The 21763-nt window shown below is 44.2% G+C and overlaps 2 protein-coding genes and 7 non-coding genes across 16 annotated transcripts in view; 1 reads left to right on the forward strand and 8 right to left on the reverse strand.

The window, feature by feature from the left end:
* The window catches only part of LOC119265439, a 7522-nt gene extending 5740 nt beyond the window's left edge, over window positions 1-1782 (reverse strand). Inside the window, exon 1 of one of the 3 annotated variants that reach the window (XM_037546228.1) lies at window positions 1661-1782. The gene's annotated coding sequence lies outside the window, so the exon portion shown is untranslated. The remainder of the gene's footprint in view (window positions 1-1660) is intronic. The other 2 variants (XM_037546230.1, XM_037546229.1) reach the window with 2 other exon arrangements.
* trnaf-gaa lies at window positions 251-323 on the reverse strand. Its single transcript has one exon. It is a non-coding gene; the product is annotated as a tRNA-Phe (tRNA).
* trnai-aau lies at window positions 1158-1231 on the reverse strand. Its single transcript has one exon. It is a non-coding gene; the product is annotated as a tRNA-Ile (tRNA).
* trnad-guc lies at window positions 1424-1495 on the reverse strand. Its single transcript has one exon. It is a non-coding gene; the product is annotated as a tRNA-Asp (tRNA).
* Window positions 1783-10314: 8532 nt separating the features above from the next.
* Window positions 10315-10387, reverse strand: trnaf-gaa. Its single transcript has one exon. It is a non-coding gene; the product is annotated as a tRNA-Phe (tRNA).
* A 149-nt stretch (window positions 10388-10536) lies between these two features.
* Window positions 10537-10609, forward strand: trnaa-agc. The gene has a single exon. It is a non-coding gene; the product is annotated as a tRNA-Ala (tRNA).
* A 612-nt stretch (window positions 10610-11221) lies between these two features.
* trnai-aau lies at window positions 11222-11295 on the reverse strand. The gene has a single exon. It is a non-coding gene; the product is annotated as a tRNA-Ile (tRNA).
* Window positions 11296-11487: 192 nt separating this feature from the next.
* Window positions 11488-11559, reverse strand: trnad-guc. The gene has a single exon. It is a non-coding gene; the product is annotated as a tRNA-Asp (tRNA).
* A 4542-nt stretch (window positions 11560-16101) lies between these two features.
* Window positions 16102-21763, reverse strand: part of zgc:162472 (uncharacterized protein LOC553495 homolog) — a 35555-nt gene continuing 29893 nt past the window's right edge. For 5 of the 6 annotated variants that reach the window (XM_037546028.1, XM_037546029.1, XM_037546030.1 and 2 more), the window contains 3 exons: window positions 19844-20267; window positions 18665-18974; window positions 16102-17754 (listed from right to left, as the gene is read on the reverse strand). In XM_037546028.1, coding sequence (XP_037401925.1) covers window positions 17632-17754; window positions 18665-18974; window positions 19844-20267 — 857 coding nt within the window. In that variant the 3' untranslated portion in view covers window positions 16102-17631. The remainder of the gene's footprint in view (window positions 17755-18664; window positions 18975-19843; window positions 20268-21763) is intronic. The other variant, XM_037546031.1, reaches the window with a different exon arrangement.

A 21763-nucleotide genomic window follows, 5' to 3' on the forward strand; every position in this document is an offset into this window, starting at 1 on the left:
AGCGCTTTGTGTTCAGATGGCGAGCAGCTGCCGCACCACACCCTGATGCAGTGAAGAAATATCACAACTCTTTTCTTGGAAGCAACAGCAGTTTCCACCCAGACTCCAACTCGGACCGCTGAAGTCAATGCCCAGAGCAAAATCTCCAGAGAAAATCAGTGGCACATAGACCCTTTGAGACTCGCCATGACCCAATGAAGTCAGGGCACCAGGAGGACCAGCGCCCGAAAAGGACAGTTCTGGCGCTACCTGCCGAAACCCGGGATCGAACCAGGGACCTTTAGATCTTCAGTCTAACGCTCTCCCAACTGAGCTATTTCGGCTGTCGGGGCTGTGCAAGCCAAGTAGAGCATGCAGATGAATGTTACATGCCTGATGGCATTTTCCATGCCGCCGGGGTGTCCTAGGCAGCGTTGAGCACCAAGCAAGGGCGCCCTTAGACTGGAGACGCTGCCCGCTGTGGCACAGTCAAGGGGAATTAGCTCAAATGGTAGAGCGCTCGCTTAGCATGCGAGAGGTAGCGGCATCGATGCCCGCATTCTCCAGGGTCGCCTGCTTTTCAGTATCCCTCCGGATGACATTGTTTAAGAAAGCTGCTGGAGATGCTCCGTTTTCTTTCTTGGAGCTCAGCCACCCAGAGGCTACTTCCCTGTGCGGAGTAATTGAGAGCCACTGTGGGTGGACCGCCATGGTCCTTCACAAACAACAGCTGAACAAAAATACGATGGCTGTGATTCAGGCTAACCAGTTGATTGTTTTCAGCTCTTTTTTTCACCACCTGACACTGTCAAGCAGGCTTCTCCTCCACAATATCCAGAGGATTCAACCCTTTCTATTCTGGGACGTCTCCCAGTCCACCTAATAGTCTCTTGTCATCTCAAGGCTTGACTAGGCAAACATTAATTTAAGTGCTGATTGATATGCATTTTATTGCGTTTATGCAATGTTTAACTCTGTCACTTTCTTCCTAGGTATTAGCGCTGGCTTTTGTGTCTGTCAGAATCTGAGCTGACAGGTAGTTTACAGGCTAAGCTATTTGTGCTAGCTAGCTAGGCTACATTCTCTGAGTAGACAACAAAGCACTTTTTCAAGTCGCTCTGAATAAGAGCATCCACTAAAAGCCGTAAACGTGAATGACACCAGGAAAATTGAGCTAGTGGCCCGTACGGGGATCGAACCCGCGACCTTGGCGTTATTAGCACCACGCTCTAACCAACTGAGCTAACCGGCCTGATGCATGGCTGTTTGTGGGGTTACGGGGGGGCACAGCTGCTTTCTAAGCAGCCGGCCTGGGTTTGCTTTCGGACCGACGCGTGGCTTTTAGTGCCTTTGGGAAGGACAGCAATAGTGCCTGGGAAAAGATTGCCGGTCACAATTTTCCATTCAAAAGGATTCAAAGGCGCTGCCTGCAAAAGCCAGCGCTCTCCCCGTCGGGGAATCGAACCCCGGTCTTCCGCGTGACAGGCGGAGATACTGTCCACTATACTAACGAGGACGAGGCGAGAGCGTCATGGTGTGAATCACTTCAGAACATTTCACTGCGGCCACTGATTTCTTTGCTACGCAACTGCGCTTACAGCCCGAAGGAAGAAAACTTTTTGATCAGGGTAAAAAGTGCATGGTTAACATGAGCAACTTCCATATGTGACCCGAGGGCTACCTGATTCCAAATTGTGACCCGAGGGCTACCTGATTCGATTATTATTCGGTAACCAACCCAAAGAATTACCTAAATAAGGCACGCAGAGACGTTAAGAGGCTGGTATATTAACAGGTTTATTAAGGATAAAAAATTTGACAGCTGCACACATCATAGCGATCAGACCCACTTCTAAAATCACATCACCCTAGCACAATCTGGGCCTCGATGGGTTATTAATTACTAATGGTAAAATAACCACGCATAAAAAAAAAGGAAGGAACCACAATACCAGCCTAGGTTCAACCCCCCATACTAAATTACACACTGTGATTAAATAAAATCAGTAGACAATGAAAAGAGATTACATAAATATACTTCCAGTCACCCACACTAATCAAATCAAAAAATAAACCAAACGTGACACAGCAACCTTCAATATAGGTGGGACAGAAACCCGGCTTAAATTAGCTGAATATCCTCTACCTTTCAGCGGGCGCCTCCTAACCGTCCTTCCTAAATTAAAAAGGCACCAGATTAACCAGGGGTAAAATATATTAGGGGCTGCCCTGGGTCAAAAAGCCTCCCAATAATATACTAAAATATTCCTTTATTAACTATTTAAAAATGATGTAATGCAGAGGTATTAAAAAAAGGGGAAGAAGAAAAAGCAGTGGCTATTGTTGCTGACCGTACAGACCGGTTAACTGTAGCAGGTGGAATGCACAGCGCAACTTCACTTTGTAGTACTTCAGATATCCCCAGGGGCTCACACAATATCTGTCACGCCACACTGCTGATTCAGAAAGCCCCCCACTCTCCCTTTAAAATAAATAAACAAACCATCATTAAGACACTAAACTGGGACCTCCTGTGGTTATTATTAATAAAAACCACCAATACCTGACAATACTACGACAGTAATACATATCGTAACTGCCAGCATTTACAAAGCATTTAAACAGCAACCGTACCTGTGTAAATGTGGGCTTCTCGCACACACACGGCGCCAGCAGGCTCAGTCACGTTCCTATGGTCTTCCCCAAAAGTTTAACATGCACATTAGCAACATACAGCTTCACGGATCTTCCCGACGCCGAGCTCAGATTTGCCCCCACGAGATCAAACGATACTTCGTTCTCCCTGCGCGAGACTATATAGCGGGTGAAGCCGAGATCAATCAAAACACCAGTGTCAAAATAAAAGCCCCCTCTATGCTTCTACCCATCACATCCACCCCTACTTTGAAATGTCACCGTCCCGGTGACAAACAAACCACAAGGGTTACCATGGTCTAAAGAAACACTGGACTGTATTAAGACTGGGCTGAGCTGTAGCCCCTACCTCCTCATGCTGGAAGGTGACTGATCGTGGGAGGTTATACAAATTCGAATGCTGGCCGGCCGTTTTCCGGGCTGAACGTCGTACTGGCACTGATGCCACTGACGGGGATAACTCAGGCTCTGGTGGGACAAGGTTTCCTACTGGCTCTATGTTCAGGTCTAACTCTGGAACAGCCTCTGGCCTCACCATCCACTGGCCAAAAATTGAATCCTCTTCACTACTACTTTCTGTAGAATGCTCCTCCACTGATTCAACCCTACTCGAGTGTTCTCTCTGTGAAGCCACTGGGGATGTAACTTGTCCCGGGACCACTCGTAATTCAGACCGGTGCAGGTTTCTGGTAGGACCTAGACCGTCTACTTGCCTAATGGTGTAAACTCTGCCACCTCCATCCAGGCACTTCACCACTTCATACGGCGTACTATCCCAGATGTCTTGAATCTTATTCCGACCTTGAAGGTGATTCCTTCTATAGACTATAGTACCATAAGGAAGCACAGGGGCAATCCCCTTTAATGAGGTCGGTACTTGCCGCCTGGTGGCCGCTGTTAGTTGCCGCTGTGCACTTGCATAAGCAAACCGTAGGAACTCTTGCTGCTCTTGCACCCAATCTCCTACCATACCCTCCACAATTTCTTCTTCCGCAACACCCAGCAGTGCATCAATGGGTAGTTGAGGTTTCCTCCCAAACATCAATTCATATGGGGTGTGGCCTGTTGACTGATGCACAGTGGTGTTATACGCAAACAATAACTGGGGTAACTGTTGTGGCCATCTTCGTTTTTTCTCCACGGGCAAGGTTCTCAGTAAATCATGCATAGTGCGGTTAAACCTTTCGCACTGCCCATTACCTTCAGGGTGGTATGGTGTTGTTCGACTTTTCTGTATCCCATACAATTTACATAATGCTTTTAGCATCTCACCTTCAAAGCACCGGCCTTGATCCGAGTGTATTCGTTGCGGCACCCCATACACATAAAACCACTTCTCGATCAGGGTACGTACCACAGTGTTGGCTTTTTGGTCAGAAGTAGGGAATGCCTGTGTGAATTTTGAAAAAACATCTGTCACCACCAGTACATTCTCTCGACCATCGCTGGCCTTCTCAAGCAAAGTGAAATCTATAGCAAGGATTTCCAGAGGTTTAGAGGCAGACAAATGCCCTGGAAAAGTTCGCACCTTTGGAAACTTAGCTTTAGCTACTACACAACGGGCACACTGCTGACACCACCGTTCGATGTCCTTCCCCATCTGGGGCCAATAGCACCTCTGCCGCACTAGGTATGCTGTTCGTTCACACCCCTGATGGCCATGGTCGTCATGAAGAGCAGTTAATACTTCGGCCTGTAATGTCTCTGGTAACAGCAACTGCAAAAACTCCTTGTACTCCCCTGGCCCATGAGTCAGGCGGTAGAGCACCCCACCTCTCTCTCTTATCCGTTTCCAGTGCTTGACCAGTCCCAGTACAGGTTTCTTTTCCATTGCTCGCTCTTCAGAAGAAGGGGGTCGGCCCCGCCCCCAATACACTAGAAAAGCTCCTATTGTTGGATCCGCTGATTGGAGGGCTACAAGATCTACTTTTCGACGTATAGGAAGGGCGTCTATAGTAGCCAAGGACCCAACACACGGAGGCCCACCAGACAAATTTGGACCAATGGGTGGAACAGAGAACCCAGGAGCAAGGTCTTCAATATAAGAAGGTGCAGGTAAGTCAGGTTGTCGGGACAAAGCATCAGCAGCTCTATTGGTGCTTCCAGGTCGATACTTAATGTCAAAATTAAAAAGAGCCAACTGTGAGGCCCAGCGCTGCTCAACTGCACCCAACTTGGCAGTCTGGAGATAGCTCAGAGGGTTATTATCGGTTAGCACTGTAAACTTGGCCCCCAATAAGTATTCTCTGAATTTCTCAGTAATGGCCCATTTCAACCCCAAAAGCTCCAATTTCATGGAACTGTAATTAGACATATTTCTCTCTGTAGGATGCAACCCCCTGCTTGCGTATGCTACTGGACGTGGTTTTCCTTCTTGTTCCTGTGACAACACAGCCCCCAGACCCGTATGACTTGCATCTACTTCCAAGATAAAAGGCTTGGCAAAATCTGCATATGCCAAAACAGGTGCAGTTACCAACTTGTCTTTGAGTAGGCGAAATGCCTCCTCACATTCGTCACTCCAATGCCCATCTAGTAGGCTCAGTCTGGGTCTCGACTTAGCTCCTTGAAGGGTGGCCACTAATTTATGAAGCGGCGCAGCATATCTAGCAAATTGAGGGACAAATCGCCGGTAGTAAGAAGCGAACCCAAGAAAAGATCGAAGTTCCTTCACCGTGGTTGGACGCTGCCATTCTGACACCGCGGTAATCTTATCAGGGTCAGTCGCTACCCCCGAGGCAGAGATCACATGTCCAAGGTAATGGACTTCATCCTGAAAGAAATGACATTTCTCAAGTTTTAGTTTCAAGTTGTGCTGTTGTAATCTTCCCAAAACCATCTCCAAACGCTGTAAGTGGGACTCAAAAGAGGAGGAAAAGACCACAATGTCATCCAGGTACAGTAACAAAGACTGAAAGCGTTCATCTCCAAAAATACGTTCCATGAGTCGCTGAAAGGTACTGGGCGCATTACAGAGGCCAAAAGGCATTCGATTGAACTCAAAAAGGCCGAAAGGAGTGCAGAATGCTGTTTTTGGCTTGTCCTTTTCTGCCATAAGGACTTGATTGTATCCACTAGTCAGATCCAAGGTCGAGAACAATCGAGCACCCGCCAAAGCATCCAAAGATTCCTCAATCCTTGGTAATGGGTAAGCATCCTTTCTAGTCTTTGTATTCAACTGCCTGTAGTCAACACATAACCGTAGAGTGCCATCCTTTTTCTGGACCACAACAATTGGAGAGGAATAGGGACTACAGCTCACCCGCACCACTTCCCTCTCTAAAAGCTCTTGAATATGTGCCTTAACTTGCTCATACTGGGAAGGTGGAAGCCTGCGATAACGTTGACGAACTGGTGTATCATCAATCAATGGAATTTCGTGTTGTACTAAGCTGGTACACCCTAGATCACCTTCAGTTTGGCTAAAGACCCCACTATACCGTTGGAGCAACTCTTTCCCTTTTTGCCCCTGAGCTAATGACAAGGTAGGCCAAGAAAGATTAGACAGATCTAGTGGCTGACCCTCAACCTGTAGTGCCTGTATAATGGCAACACTCCCCTGATCTTCAACCCTCTCCTCCAAAATCACCACCGGGTTTTTGGTTTGTAGCGCTACCAAAAATAGACTTCCCAACACAGTACGGGGTGGTAGCCACACATCTCTGGTCTCCACATTAACTACCGGCACCCAAGTCTGGCCTCTACTAAAAGAAAGATAGGCTCTAGAAAGTAAAATGCCAGGTGGTAGCTTACTGTTCCCAGGCTCCAGCAATACTGACTGTAGTGATGACCCCACATGCTGATTGCCAATAGCTTCCACCAATTGAACTGAGCCTGCTGGAATGCGGATGGCCATACGTCCTGCTACCTTCACTGGGCCCAGGCAACCACTCAAAGGCAGGCAATCTAACTGATGGCATTCTTTGAAAGCCTGCTTCCAAACATACCCCACCGACTGCAAAGGAGGGGCCTGAAAAAGAGTCGAGCCATGTTGTTCAAACAATTCACGGTAACACTGGCCGATAACATTCATGCCCAATAATCCCGGGACCCTAGACTTTTGAATTTTACTATGGGGATCAACAGGATCTCTAATAACCAAAACACCCATTGCCGCCAAGGTCCTACCTAATACTTGCATATCCAACTCCAAGTAGCCAATATAGGGAACTTCCAAACCATTAGCTGCCCTAAGTTGAAGCCAGCGACATTGCTGTAAGGGTCTAACAACAGACTGAAAATGTTGATTAAAAAATGTTTCAGTAACAGTAGTAACCATAGAGCCTGTATCTAGTAAGCAAGGAACAGAAACCCCTCCCATGCATACATCAATAACAGGACAAACTCCCATTAATCTAGATAATGGGCTAGAGGGCAAAGTGGAGCCTTCAATATGCCTAGCTGGCGGTTGGCCCTCCCCACCAGCCGGTATTAGTTTTCCTGCGGCTTGAACGGAATACCCGCGCTCCTCGATCCCCCACTATCTGGAAACCTACCCCCCCTAGATACTGGGTTAGATCCTCTACCTTCCCGACAAAACCTTGCAATATGGCCTGGTTGCTTACAACGAACACAAATAGGCCTACCAAAAGAATCATATGGATAAGATGGAGCAGTTTGACCCAAGGAAGCCCCCTGTGTAGAAGGTGACTTATTACCCAAAGACAAATGTGTCAACAACATATCCAGTTGAGCTTGCTGCTTTTTCAAACACTCCTTCAATTCAGCTAATTCATTACTAGGTTGAGCCGTTACTGCTTGGCTGGCAGCCCTATACTCACCTACTACCTCAAGTTGAGTATCACAGGAGTATGCGCGGGTCCTTGCCAATCCCCCATGCTCACCTTCTTCTACCCAACGAATAGCATCACTGCGTATAGTTAAAAAGGGAACATTAGGGTTAAGCCTCACTGTACGTTTTAACTCCCGCCGTAACATGCTATCCCGGACGTACTCAATGAATTGATCCCGTACCAAATGATCGCCATTTGCAATGGGCCTAGGGCTTTGGCGTTTAATAATCTCCATTAGGGATAAAAGAGAATGCGAATATTCTCGCAAAGACTCTCCTTCTAACTGTCGACGGTGGAAAAATTGCTTTTGTAATCCAATATAAGATTTAGAACAGCCATAAATATCAACCAGAATGGTGAGAATTTTCTCTGGATCATTTCTTTCACTCGCTGGGCGAAATTTAATCTCCGTTTTAGCTTCCCCATCTAAATGATCGTATATAAATAAGGCTTGCTCACGTGGCGACATGTGACGACCTTCCAAAGACCTGCGCACCTCCTCAACCCAATCTTCTACTGAGGGCATATCTGCAGATTTGCCAGAAAACCTAGGACATTTTCTCTCTCTTGGAATGTAGATATACCGCTCAAACCTATTTTGGCTAACCTCTGCTCGCATACTGGCTTGTGTCTCCTCCCCATTACTGGTGCTAGCACCCACATTAACACCTTCAGTAGCTTTCAATCTATCATTTTCAGCTTGCAACTGCTGCACACGTTCGTTCAAAGCCCTTAGTTGTTCTTCCATATCAGAATTAGGCAGAGACATGTCGCCCAAAAAAAAACACACCAAAAGGAGTCAATGTACTTAAAACAAAAGAAAGAAAAAAGAAAAAATGGTTTCCAGCGTCACGAGGAGCGGTCAGGTCTGCAGTCTTCCTTGATAGCGGCTTCCTTTCTGGCAGCTTCCCAGACGACCCGGTCCGTGGTCCCACTGGATCTGCTAACAAATAACCACTGCTTTTCTTCCACCCTTTTTGTTTTCTTCTCTGCCAAAAATCACCCTATATGCACCGCTACCCTATCAAATATTAAATATCCCCAAACAAATCGGTTAATATATGCTCGGAAAAGCTACACCAGCACTCTAATCCTGCCGACTACGCCAAATTGTGACCCGAGGGCTACCTGATTCCAAATTGTGACCCGAGGGCTACCTGATTCGATTATTATTCGGTAACCAACCCAAAGAATTACCTAAATAAGGCACGCAGAGACGTTAAGAGGCTGGTATATTAACAGGTTTATTAAGGATAAAAAATTTGACAGCTGCACACATCATAGCGATCAGACCCACTTCTAAAATCACATCACCCTAGCACAATCTGGGCCTCGATGGGTTATTAATTACTAATGGTAAAATAACCACGCATAAAAAAAAAGGAAGGAACCACAATACCAGCCTAGGTTCAACCCCCCATACTAAATTACACACTGTGATTAAATAAAATCAGTAGACAATGAAAAGAGATTACATAAATATACTTCCAGTCACCCACACTAATCAAATCAAAAAATAAACCAAACGTGACACAGCAACCTTCAATATAGGTGGGACAGAAACCCGGCTTAAATTAGCTGAATATCCTCTACCTTTCAGCGGGCGCCTCCTAACCGTCCTTCCTAAATTAAAAAGGCACCAGATTAACCAGGGGTAAAATATATTAGGGGCTGCCCTGGGTCAAAAAGCCTCCCAATAATATACTAAAATATTCCTTTATTAACTATTTAAAAATGATGTAATGCAGAGGTATTAAAAAAAGGGGAAGAAGAAAAAGCAGTGGCTATTGTTGCTGACCGTACAGACCGGTTAACTGTAGCAGGTGGAATGCACAGCGCAACTTCACTTTGTAGTACTTCAGATATCCCCAGGGGCTCACACAATATCTGTCACGCCACACTGCTGATTCAGAAAGCCCCCCACTCTCCCTTTAAAATAAATAAACAAACCATCATTAAGACACTAAACTGGGACCTCCTGTGGTTATTATTAATAAAAACCACCAATACCTGACAATACTACGACAGTAATACATATCGTAACTGCCAGCATTTACAAAGCATTTAAACAGCAACCGTACCTGTGTAAATGTGGGCTTCTCGCACACACACGGCGCCAGCAGGCTCAGTCACGTTCCTATGGTCTTCCCCAAAAGTTTAACATGCACATTAGCAACATACAGCTTCACGGATCTTCCCGACGCCGAGCTCAGATTTGCCCCCACGAGATCAAACGATACTTCGTTCTCCCTGCGCGAGACTATATAGCGGGTGAAGCCGAGATCAATCAAAACACCAGTGTCAAAATAAAAGCCCCCTCTATGCTTCTACCCATCACACATATATACAGATATGCAAGCATGAAGGAAATAGACATATATACAGAGTGAGTGGAGAGAATGCAAATGTAGGTAGAATGCACTGAAAGAGCAGCATATGTAAAAAGATAAGCATGCAGAGTTTAACATGTACAGTAACTGTCAGCGCAAATATGATTAGTGCAGTAATAGACTGCGCAAACATGAATAGAGCAATCATACCAGGACATAGAGTGAAGAACTGGTGCAGCAGCAGAGACACCTGTATGGTGGGTAAATGGGTACCTGTGATTGGTTGGGCAGTTTTACCACCCGCTTGAGCGCTTTGTGTTCAGATGGCGAGCAGCTGCCGCACCACACCCTGATGCAGTGAAGAAATATCACAACTCTTTTCTTGGAAGCAACAGCAGTTTCCACCCAGACTCCAACTCGAACCGCTGAAGTCAATGCCCAGAGCAAAATCTCCAGAGAAAATCAGTGGCACATAGACCCTTTGAGACTCGCCATGACCCAATGAAGTCAGGGCACCAGGAGGACCAGCGCCCGAAAAGGACAGTTCTGGCGCTACCTGCCGAAACCCGGGATCGAACCAGGAACCTTTAGATCTTCAGTCTAACGCTCTCCCAACTGAGCTATTTCGGCTGTCGGGGCTGTGCAAGCCAAGTAGAGCATGCAGATGAACGTTACATGCCTGATGGCATTTTCCATGCCGCCGGGGTGTCCTAGGCAGCGTTGAGCACCAAGCAAGGGCGCCCTTAGACTGGAGACGCTGCCCCCTGTGGCACAGTCAAGGGGAATTAGCTCAAATGGTAGAGCGCTCGCTTAGCATGCGAGAGGTAGCGGGATCGATGCCCGCATTCTCCAGGGTCGCCTGCTTTTCAGTATCCCTCCGGATGACATTGTTTAAGAAAGCTGCTGGAGATGCTCCGTTTTCTTTCTTGGAGCTCAGCCACCCAGAGGCTACTGCCCTGTGCGGAGTAATTGAGAGCCACTGTGGGTGGACCGCCATGGTCCTTCACAAACAACAGCTGAACAAAAATACGATGGCTGTGATTCAGGCTAACCAGTTGATTGTTTTCAGCTCTTTTTTTCACCACCTGACACTGTCAAGCAGGTTTCTCCTCCACAATATCCAGAGGATTCAACCCTTTCTATTCCGGGACGTCTCCCAGTCCACCTAATAGTCTCTTGTCATCTCAAGGCTTGACTAGGCAAACATTAATTTAAGTGCTGATTGATATGCATTTTATTGCGTTTATGCCATGTTTAGCTCTGTCACTTTCTTCCTAGGTATTAGCGCTGGCTTTTGTGTCTGTCAGAATCTGAGCTGACAGGTAGTTTACAGGCTAAGCTATTTGTGCTAGCTAGCTAGGCTACATTCTCTGAGTAGACAACAAAGCACTTTTTCAAGTCGCTCTGAATAAGAGCATCCACTAAAAGCCGTAAACGTGAATGACACCAGGAAAATTGAGCTAGTGGCCCGTACGGGGATCGAACCCGCGACCTTGGCGTTATTAGCACCACGCTCTAACCAACTGAGCTAACCGGCCTGATGCATGGCTGCTTGTGGGGTTACGGGGGGGCACAGCTGCTTTCTAAACAGCCGGCCTGGGTTTGCTTTCGGACCGACGCGTGGCTTTTAGTGCCTTTGGGAAGGACAGCAATAGTGCCTGGGAAAAGATTGCCGGTCACAATTTTCCATTCAAAAGGATTCAAAGGCGCTGCCTGCAAAAGCCAGCGCTCTCCCCGTCGGGGAATCGAACCCCGGTCTTCCGTGTGACAGGCGGAGATACTGTCCACTATACTAACGAGGACGAGGCTAGAGCGTCATGGTGTGAATCACTTCAGAACATTTCACTGCGGCCACTGATTTCTTTGCTACGCAACTGCGCTTACAGCCCGAAGGAAGAAAACTTTTTGATCAGGGTAAAAAGTGCATGGTTAACATGAGCAACTTCCATATATACAGATATGCAAGCATGAAGGAAATAGACATATATACAGAGTGAGTGGAGAGAATGCAAATGTAGGTAGAATGCACTGAAAGAGCAGCATATGTAAAAAGATAAGCATGCAGAGTTTAACATGTACAGTAACTGTGATTCACTTTTTCTAGTGGCTCTGAATAAGAGCATCCACTAAAAGCCGTAAACGTGAATGACACCAGGAAAACTGAGCTAGTGGCCCGTACGGGGATCGAAGCCCCGACCTTGGCGTTATTAGCACCACGCTCTAACCAAGTGAGCTAACCGGCCTGATGTATGGCTGCTTGTGGCTGCAGGTGTGGTGGTGACAGCACGTGTCTTGCGTCACCGTCAACCTTGCAGAGACAGTGGTAGCGCCGAGGTGGCTGCAAGGGCATTGCAGCTGAGCGCCTCAGCTTGACCACTGTTTCCACACAGGACGATAATGGGAGGAATCAGTTTGAATTTCACGGCCCAGGTTCGTTTCCTGGTCAGGGAAGTCGTCTGTTTCTTGCTGCCAAAAATATAACCTGAATCCACTGTCAGCTTGTATTCCCACCAGAGCCATGAAAGTTAGCAGAGAACCTGGTGCAATTGATGATTATTCATGATGCATTTCAGGTATTCCTCGTCCTGCCCAGGCAGCGCAGGTGATATTATGATAAATTCAATGGAACATCAGTGGCACATAGACCGTTTGAGATTCCCTGTGACCCAATGTAGTCCGGGCACCAGGAGGACCAGCCCTCGAGCCTGAAAAAGGCAGTCCTGGTAATCCCTTACAAAACCCAGAAGTGAACCAGCAATCTTTAGATCTTCAGTCTAACACTCTACCAAGTGAACTATTAGTACTGTGTCCTTGACTGCATCTGTGCTGTGCATGCCAAGTAGCATATACAGAAGCACTGCACATGCCTGATAATATTATCCATGCAGCTGGGGTGTCCTAGGCAGCTTTGATAGCCAGGCAGGGACTCTCCTAGCATGGAGATGGCACCCTGTGTGGCACAGCAAAAAGAAAAACATCCCACCTGATGACAATGTTTAGGAAAGCTGCTGGAGATGCTTCATTTTCTTTCTTGGAGTTCAGCCACCCAGAGGCTAATAGCCTGTGTGGAATAAATGAGGGCCACCGTTGGTGGAACGCCATGGTCCTTCACAAACAGCAGCAAAAAGAAATGGGCGTGATTCAGGCTGACCACTTGATCGTTTTCAGCTCTTATTGCCAACCTGACTCGGTCATGAAGGTTTCTCCTCCACAACATCTGGAGGATTCAACCCTTTCTCTTCTGGGATGTCTCCCAGTCCACTTAGTACAGTCTCTTGTCATCTCAAGGCTTCACTACTGCAACTAGTTCCAAGCACCTGTCGTTATACACCGCATGACCATAGTGTGAGAGGCCAAAATTCTTACTAACCTCTCACACGTACTATCAAACTCTCATTCATGTAAGATTGTGAAAATGGAAAAATTGTCCGTTGTGTCGTAAAAAAACCCAACCTGAGTCCAAAAGGAGTTTTGCCAGTTTATTGGATGAAACCGCTGGACAAAAGATTTTTTATGATAATGAAGGAAATATGAAAAATAGAAATCTAGACAGAAAAATCATGCTAAATATGAAAAATTTAAGATAAATGAAATAAAATGGAAAAAATAGGCATCACCCCAGTAAACCTGAGTGTGGACTCTTTCTCTCTTTCGCTCTTTCTCCCATCTCCCAAGACAATGAGTTCCCGCTTATCTCTTCAAGTCTCAAATCCCTGTGCTCCTGCCTGAACTAACTGCTACTGACCTGCTTCACCCAATCAGCATTAGCCAGAGAGACAAGCCCTCTTTCTCAGGGCGGACAGAGATGAACGACCCAACTGCACACTCATGAAACATACATTGTAATACAAATAAGAACATTGTAATACCTGATTTGTATACTACCTAAAGCTAAAGATGAAGTGTAATCAATTGAGGTGAAAGGTGTGTGTCTGTATGTGTGTATGTGTGTGCATGTGTATGATGCGCAGACTTACTGAATGTATGTGTGTGTTGGATGAGCAGACGTAATGGAGCCTAAAGTTGTATGTGACATCTTTCCGTTTCCTTGATAGAAACAGCCTTGAACATCGTAAAGAGCCTCCAGGCACAGAAACATCTAATCTAACTAATAACCCCCACCAGACAGACCCTTATCGTCAATACGCGTCGGAATGTTGTCAATTGAAGTGATAGTAGCCCCTCTAATGTATGCGTGGGTAGGTTTTCACGTAGATATGTGTGGGTGTGTGTGTGTGTGTGTGTGTGTGTGCATATGTCTGGGTGTCTATGTGAGTGTGAGTTGGAGTAGAGCCTGACTCTGATAGCTCCCTCTTACACACACTATCAAACTCACACTCGCAATCAAATCCTATCAAACTCTCACACTTGCCATCAAACTCTCACTTGCCATCAAACCATCTTACACACACTATCAATTTCTCACACTTGTCATCAAACCCTCTCACACTCACTATCAAACTCTCACACTCACTATTAAACTCACACTTGCCATCAAATCCTATCAGATTCTCACGCTCGCCATCAAACCATATCAAACTCTCACATTCACCATCAAACTCTCACACACACAAACTCTCACTTGCCATCAAACCCTATCAAACTCTCACACTCACCATCAAACTCTCACACACACAAACTCTCACTCACCATCAAACCCTATCAAACTCTCACTCGCCATCAAACCCTATCAAACTCTCACTCGCCATCAAACCCTATCAAACTCTCACACTCACCATCAAACTCTCACACACACAAACTCTCACTCACCATCAAACCCTATCAAACTCTCACTCGCCATCAAACCCTATCAAACTCTCACTCGCCATCAAACCCTATCAAACTCTCACACTCACCATCAAACCCTATCAAACTCTCACATTCACCATCAAACTCTCACACACACAAACTCTCACTCACCATCAAACCCTATCAAACTCTCACACTCACCATCAAACCATATCAAACTCTCACATTCACCATCAAACTCTCACACACACTCACACTCGCCATCAAACTCTCACACACACAAACTCTCACTTGCCATCAAATCCTATCAGATTCTCACACTCGCCATCAAACTCTCACACACACAAACTCTCACTCGCCATCAAACCCTCAATCAAAGCCTCTCACACACACTATCAAACCCTTATTTGTGTTGCCAGCTATTTAGACATTAATGTCTGTGTGTTGTTCTTTTCAGAGGACAGTAAATCTGCACTGCTATACAAGCTGCACACTGACCACTTTAAGTTATATCAGAGTTTCATTTCTACAGTGTCGTCCCATGAAAAGATAGAATAAAATATCTGCAGAAATGCGAGGGGTGTACTCACTTTTGTGTGATACTGTATATATACAGGATGGGTCAAAAGTCACAGGACACCGTTTCATTTCAGAAACGAAAGGGAAAATGACAAATCTGAATACCCCAGCAAGTAATGGGTGAGGGGGCCCATCTTTTAGGCTATGTCCGGAACATGGAACATCTTGGATCAATTTTCCAATGGGAAGGTGGTCATGTAGCAGATCAAAGACCAGAATTGTCTCCAAAATCGATTGCCTCAATCAGATTTCCAATATTTCTTGTGGTTCAAAAGTTATCAACACAGAAATTTACAACAACTGGGAACGTTGCCTGTGATGCAGCTGTTTGACGTGTTCAGTGCGCCGTCCCTGGTGCTGAACACAGAGCTGCAGGCGCAGGATCCAATCGTCATGAACCCGCATGAGAATCTCTGGAGAGATGCTGTCACGAGCCTCCACGATGCGGTGCTGAAGGTGGTGTTTGTTGCGGATTTTCTCAGCATACACAATTTGTTTGAGATGACCCCAGAGATGAAAGTCGATAATAAAATAGAAAACAAAACGGTGTCCTGTGACATTTATATATGTATATATGCCGCATGTAGCCCCCTGGCTAGGCGACCCAAGGGTTCCTATCACCACCACTGTAAAGAAATCAGTCAATAAGTTTCTCAAACAATGAACCATTTCATATCAAACCACTCCGAAGGACACCTAAACACTGAATTATGCACAAATTTGAAAAACTGGTGGAATTCCTCTGTAACAAATAGAGCGCTGATTCTCAGCCCTGCTCTTGAAGAGCAGCTCACCCTGCTTCCGTAAACACTTCCAGTTTAACCTTAGAAAGGACTTTAATGAGCAGACTGTTAAAGGTGGTGTATTAGAGCCTGGAAACATTAAATGTGCAGGGGAGGAAAACTTTATGCTGATTTTTCCTTTAATATGTCACCCGTCTGTAGTTAATTAATGGTGCGCTGACCAATTTAGTTGACCAGAGTGTAAAACGTACAGAAAAGACGCAGTAAAATGAGTAAAATACAAGTAAGGCATCAAAATTTATTGACATATTTACATCTACAATTCGTACACTTTCTCATAGAGAACCTGAAGCAGGAAAATGATGCAGTTCATTCAACTGTTTTATAACATTGAAAACTCTATAATCGATACGGTTTGTGACTTTACAGACAGGCAGCAGAAAAGTGGCACATCAATTTGAACAATGTAAAATACAAAGTACACATCTACAGAATAAAACCTAGGCATAAAATCTGTACATCATGAGTGTTTTCAGAATTGATGGTACAAATTAACCTGGTAAAAAAAATTATATGCAACAAACCTAAGCAAGGCAAGATGAACACCCTGTATGAAGCAGCGATTCTAATGGATTATGCAAGAAATGCAACTTATTCAGTCTGTAAATGGGAACAGATATTTAGGTTAATAATTACAGATGGTGAAGGATGAAGGCAAGACTGCATGAGCAGGAATGTACAGAGATGCTTTTTGTATAATTTGGCCATAAATAAAAACTATTTAGGGGAATCTCTGGTTAAATAAATACCAGATAGACAATTTAAATGAATTAACCATTTCACAACCTGCTGCATCTGTAGCATAGGGTCAATAACCATGGCCAAATATTATAGTACTCAGAAAAGAACAGAAAACAAGCTGCTTATGAAAGAAGCCAATTGGCAGTTGCTTCATTATCTGCCCACTGGCTTCGCCTGTAAGAGTATTTAGCTTCAACAGGTTTTCTCTGGCAGGAAAATGCTTCAAAATCAATGTCTGTGGTATCTGACACTGTCACACAGCTGCAGCCGATGTTTAAAACGTTAATAAAATCTGAGTACTACTTTAATCCAGTGGTTCTCAAACAGTCCTCAAGGCCCCAGACGATTCACATTTTTGCTCCAACCCAACCAACAATGTACAGAGACAAAGAAAAAAGACAACAGTCCTTAAAAAGGACTATTCAGAGGCCCATTTCGAGAACCACTGCTTTAGTCAACTGAAGTGAAATGAGAGTAAACTGCATTACTATTTTGGCTCTGAATAGCTTTAAGGTATAAAGTTTTACTTGATTTTCATTCACGGATTAACAGCCTAATAACCACGCCTCAATCAAATTTCAGCAGAATTTTACTGATCGGATAAACATGAATAAGTACTTTTTAACTGAGTCAATTATAACAATATTACACTGAGTATAAGAGTGTTTTTTCCTAATTCAGAGTCTGGCCTCACTTCCATCATCCATATTTAAGGTGTGCAGGATGTTTATTTTGTTTTAAACGAAGGAAGACTTCACCTAAAACCTGTCCATGTGGCTAACAATTAGTGAAATACTGTGGATGCCAAGTAAAAGCATGTAAGCCAGGAAAGAACAGTAACTTAATAAAAGAAAGAAAACGTTCTTAACTTAGCATGAAAAAAAAACTAATAATAATAAAAAAAAAGTTAGAGGGTTTCTGACGACGATAAAATGGTACCTGCTACCTACCCTGTTCCATTCAGCCACATCATTATCAGATTTTCCGACAAAAGTCAATCCCTCACTCCATCTCCTCCTGTTCGTCCACCTCGGTGAAAATGTCGCTAAAGAAATACGCAGAAACGCTGGTGGGCTCCTCTTCTGCAGTTGGGTTTGTAAACAGGCTCTCAGACTGCCCTCTAACCTGAGAAAAGACGAGCAGTACAGAAAAGCACAGACAGAACAGAACGAGCAAAAAAGAAACACCAATAAGCAAGTGACTACACTGTTTTCTTAGAAAACACTTTTGCCATAATAAATGTCCCAATATCAACAGAGCAATAATAAAGAAATGCTGTAGACTAACAATATTTAACTGAATATAAATAACAAATGTAATTTACCAAAAAGTCTCTGGAAAAGACAAAAAAATGTGAAAATGTGACCCTTTGCCAGGGTTTTAGATGAACTGATCATTCGAAAAAGCTCAGATTTTAGCTCATACAGCAGCATCAAAAGATCATAATACATTAAACCAAGGTATTGTTCTAAGAATGAGCAAGACACAGTAAATTGGTGTGTGCTTCTTGACAAATCCTAGTGTTATCCTGACAAATATCTCCGTTTCAGTATAGTAAATTGTTGGGTAATAGGCTTACAAAGAAGTGTTGTAAACTAATAATTAAGATTTTATTAATTACAAACATCAATTATTTAAAAAAAGAAAAAGCCTATATTACCTGACCAGTAACAAGGTACATTTATTTCACATTAACCGATTCATTGAGATCATAAAACCAACAGTTTGTTTAGACTAAAATGTAACTGAGGGAGCCACAGACAGACATATGCTGGCATACATCAGTTAAAATCTATGTTAATAAACATTGTGCTGTTCATGGAATAATCTTTAATCATTATGCTGCTGGAGTTAAACTGCTTGGCAGAAGACCTGTTATTTGCATTCATAAATTATTCAGTGAACGTTGGTGATCGTATTTTCTTGCCATTTTAAAAGCAATAAGCTACATCACAGTGATTTTATGGCTACAGTTATGTGGTGTTGTTAGGCACAACACAATACTCAAATGCAGTAACTCATTGATTGTTTTTACCTCTGGAGCTGGAACTGGAGCTGGAACTGGAGCAGGAGCAGGAGCAGGAGCAGGAGCAGGAGTCGAAGCAGATGGGACAGTAGGCTGTCTGCTGGTCAGAGGGGGATTAACTTTGGAGGGTTTTTGGGAAGGAGATGCAGATTTGCTGACTGAGGTAAGAGGCCCCGGCGTGGCTCTTCTCCTTTCAGAACGGGATGTGTTTACAGCCGGTCTCTGAGGGCCTGCCGCAGCTCCTCGAGTGGCTGATGATGACCCCTGTGTGCTTGCACTCGACATGAAGGAGAGGAAGCCTCGAGGTCTCCTACCAGGTCTACAGAGAACAATAACCAGCCCACTATTAAAGCAGAGATTAATGGGCAACATAATGCATATTGCAATTATATTGCCACATAAGGATGATGTAATATTCTGGTGTCTTTTTTTTTGCTTTTTTAGTTTTATACCAGAGACTAATGTAGCCAACAAGTAACAGCTGCTTATTAGTTTATCATTTTTAAGACCAAAACCCTTTTTCTTCTGATTATGATATATGCTATTTGGTTAGATTTTTGATATTTTAGGTGTCAAAATATTCTGATTCTACATAGTCTAATTATACAGTCCAAACAGAACAGAATATACAGACCTTATAACAAAATAAGCCTCAAAAATCCATGAAAGATAGTTAATGAAAGATACTCGGGAGACACTGAGCAGTGTATTAGTATTACTCTTCATTGATTCAGTATTCATCCCTTTTAGAATGCATATTTTTAGGTACTGTACTGAAATGGCCTGAAAGTTTGCCTCAAACAGCTGAGCTGTTCAGTAGTTTTGCTGACACAGCAATATTAGCACTGAAAATCCACCAAACCCACCAACACCAAACATTTTGGCTGACTGCAACTGAAGGCTGGATTTTGTGCAGTTTTCTTTTGTCCAGTTTTATAGATAACAGTGTGCCATTCAGTGTCAGAAACCACATGAGCACGTCTTCGAGATCACCTTGAGATCAACTTGAAACAACTGTGTGATGATACAGGCGTTCTTTTTGCATAATGCTACTTGTCAGCTACATTAGTCTTATAACTCCAGTGCAAACCTAAAGAAGCAAACATCAAACATGCCATAATTACATTTGCTAAATCAGGAAAACTGTTTACATGTGAGTTTTGGCTGATCCATCGGTTCTGAGCTCACCTAGTAAGAACACCAGTTGTAGCCAGTGGTGTGACCTGATGGACAGGCTGTGACGCTGGCCCTGACCCACTGGCTTCTGTTTCCTCTGAACTAGCAGACTCCAGGGCCTCTGTCTCTGGGGGCCCCTCCTGTCCTACAGTGCTTTGGGACAAGGCATCAGGTGCAGTCTGGGAAGGCAGAGTCTCTATACTGACAGGCTGAGATAAAGTGTCAGAAATTTGGACGTCCTCTGGTGAAACTGAAGTCGAAGCTGTGTCCTTTGTTAAACTGGTTAATGGTAAAGATTCTTCAGACAATAACATAGTTTGTTGTGATGAAGCAGGTATAGAGCTCGTCTCCTCTGGAGGCAATGGTGGAAGCTCTTTTGCAGCGAGGCCGCAGAGCCTTTTTCTCTGAACTGGGTTTGGTTTGATCTGTAGCTTAGCTGCAAGTAGAAAGAAAATGTGTAAATAGACATTGTTAAGAATTAAGATGTTAAGAACACCTTCTATTAAGACAGGCAGGCAGAGTGCCATCAGCAACTTGTCCATACAGCTCAAAATATACCTGCAGATCAAGTTATTCATATTTCAGTTACTGGAAAAAAAGCACAAAACCTATTTATCTGAAAATTACACACATCCGAATAAAATAATATCAAAGTCTGAGCATTTACTGTCAAGTTTTTCAAAGAAATATGTAAAGTTCAGTCTTAGAAGTTGGATGCATTTCCTGCTTCTTGCAATCCACCCAGTTCCAAAGACATTCAGTGATGCTGAGAGCTGGACTCTGGGGTGGTCAGTTCATTACTCCGAGTTTTGGTGGTCCACCAGCTCTTGCAGGTGGTTGTTCAGAGTCCCATTTTTCAGTATATTTTCATTACTGAACAATTTTGAAAACTGTTTTTTAAACTTACTTTTAAGGTTTTTTGTCTTGATTATGCAAGTGGATTACCCTTTTACCTTTTATCTTACATCTCGACAGAAATGTCTCCTAAAAACGAATTAACTTGGCCATTTGACTGGAAATTAAATGAATGAACAGTGATCTCCGACTACTGTTCTGTAGTATTTGGATAAGGGGCAGTCGTGGGCTCCACGGGATTAGGGGTTAGGGATCCAGCCTCGTGACCGGAAGGTCGCCGGTTGGATCCCCAGAGCCGACAGCACATGACTGAGGTGTCCTTGAGCAAGACACCTAACCCCCAACTGCTCCCCAGGCGCTGCGGATTGGGCTGCCCACCGCTCTGGGCAAGTGTGCTCACTGCCCCTAGTGTGTGTGCTCATTAGTGTGTATGTGGTGTTTCACTTCACGGATGGGTTAAACGCAGAGGTGAAATTTCCCCGTTGTGGGACTAATAAGGTCTCTCAATCTTAAAACACATAACATCTACTGTAATAATGATCACTTGCGTTGTACCCATGTCCATTCTCTGTTTTGCCTCATCTCTGTACCACCACACAGAAGTACATCACACCTATACAAGTTGCTTTGCCTGGCTATAAGATTTAAAAGTAACTGAAGTATATGAAAACAAAGTAATGAAGTATTAGCATTCATGTATAAAAGATGTAGATTTTTTCTACATAAATCCTAATTCCAACATAGCAAAATCAATGTGAAAGTTTTGAAATATTAACAATGACCCAAAACTCTTATAGCTATGGCTTAGACTCAGCTTTGTCCTCAACTTTTTGGAAGAAAGGAATAGCATGAGATTGCAATGATTTCAGGGCAGGTTCTGTTGCTGAAATCAGCACTTTGTCCCTCACCCTCCAAAGGCCTCATCTACAAACTTCAGTTGAGCTAATAAAGTAATGGACCAGCCTTTAAGATGGCACCTGGAACTCCCCAGAATGAAGGGATATGGCAAAGCTGAGCTGACAAGGGCTTCTTCTCTTGGCTCCATCCTTCCACTTTTAGGCACAGGTCTTTCATTTA

This window comes from Pygocentrus nattereri, chromosome 16, assembly GCF_015220715.1.
Source record: "Pygocentrus nattereri isolate fPygNat1 chromosome 16, fPygNat1.pri, whole genome shotgun sequence".
NCBI classification, from domain to species: Eukaryota; Metazoa; Chordata; class Actinopteri; order Characiformes; family Serrasalmidae; genus Pygocentrus; species Pygocentrus nattereri.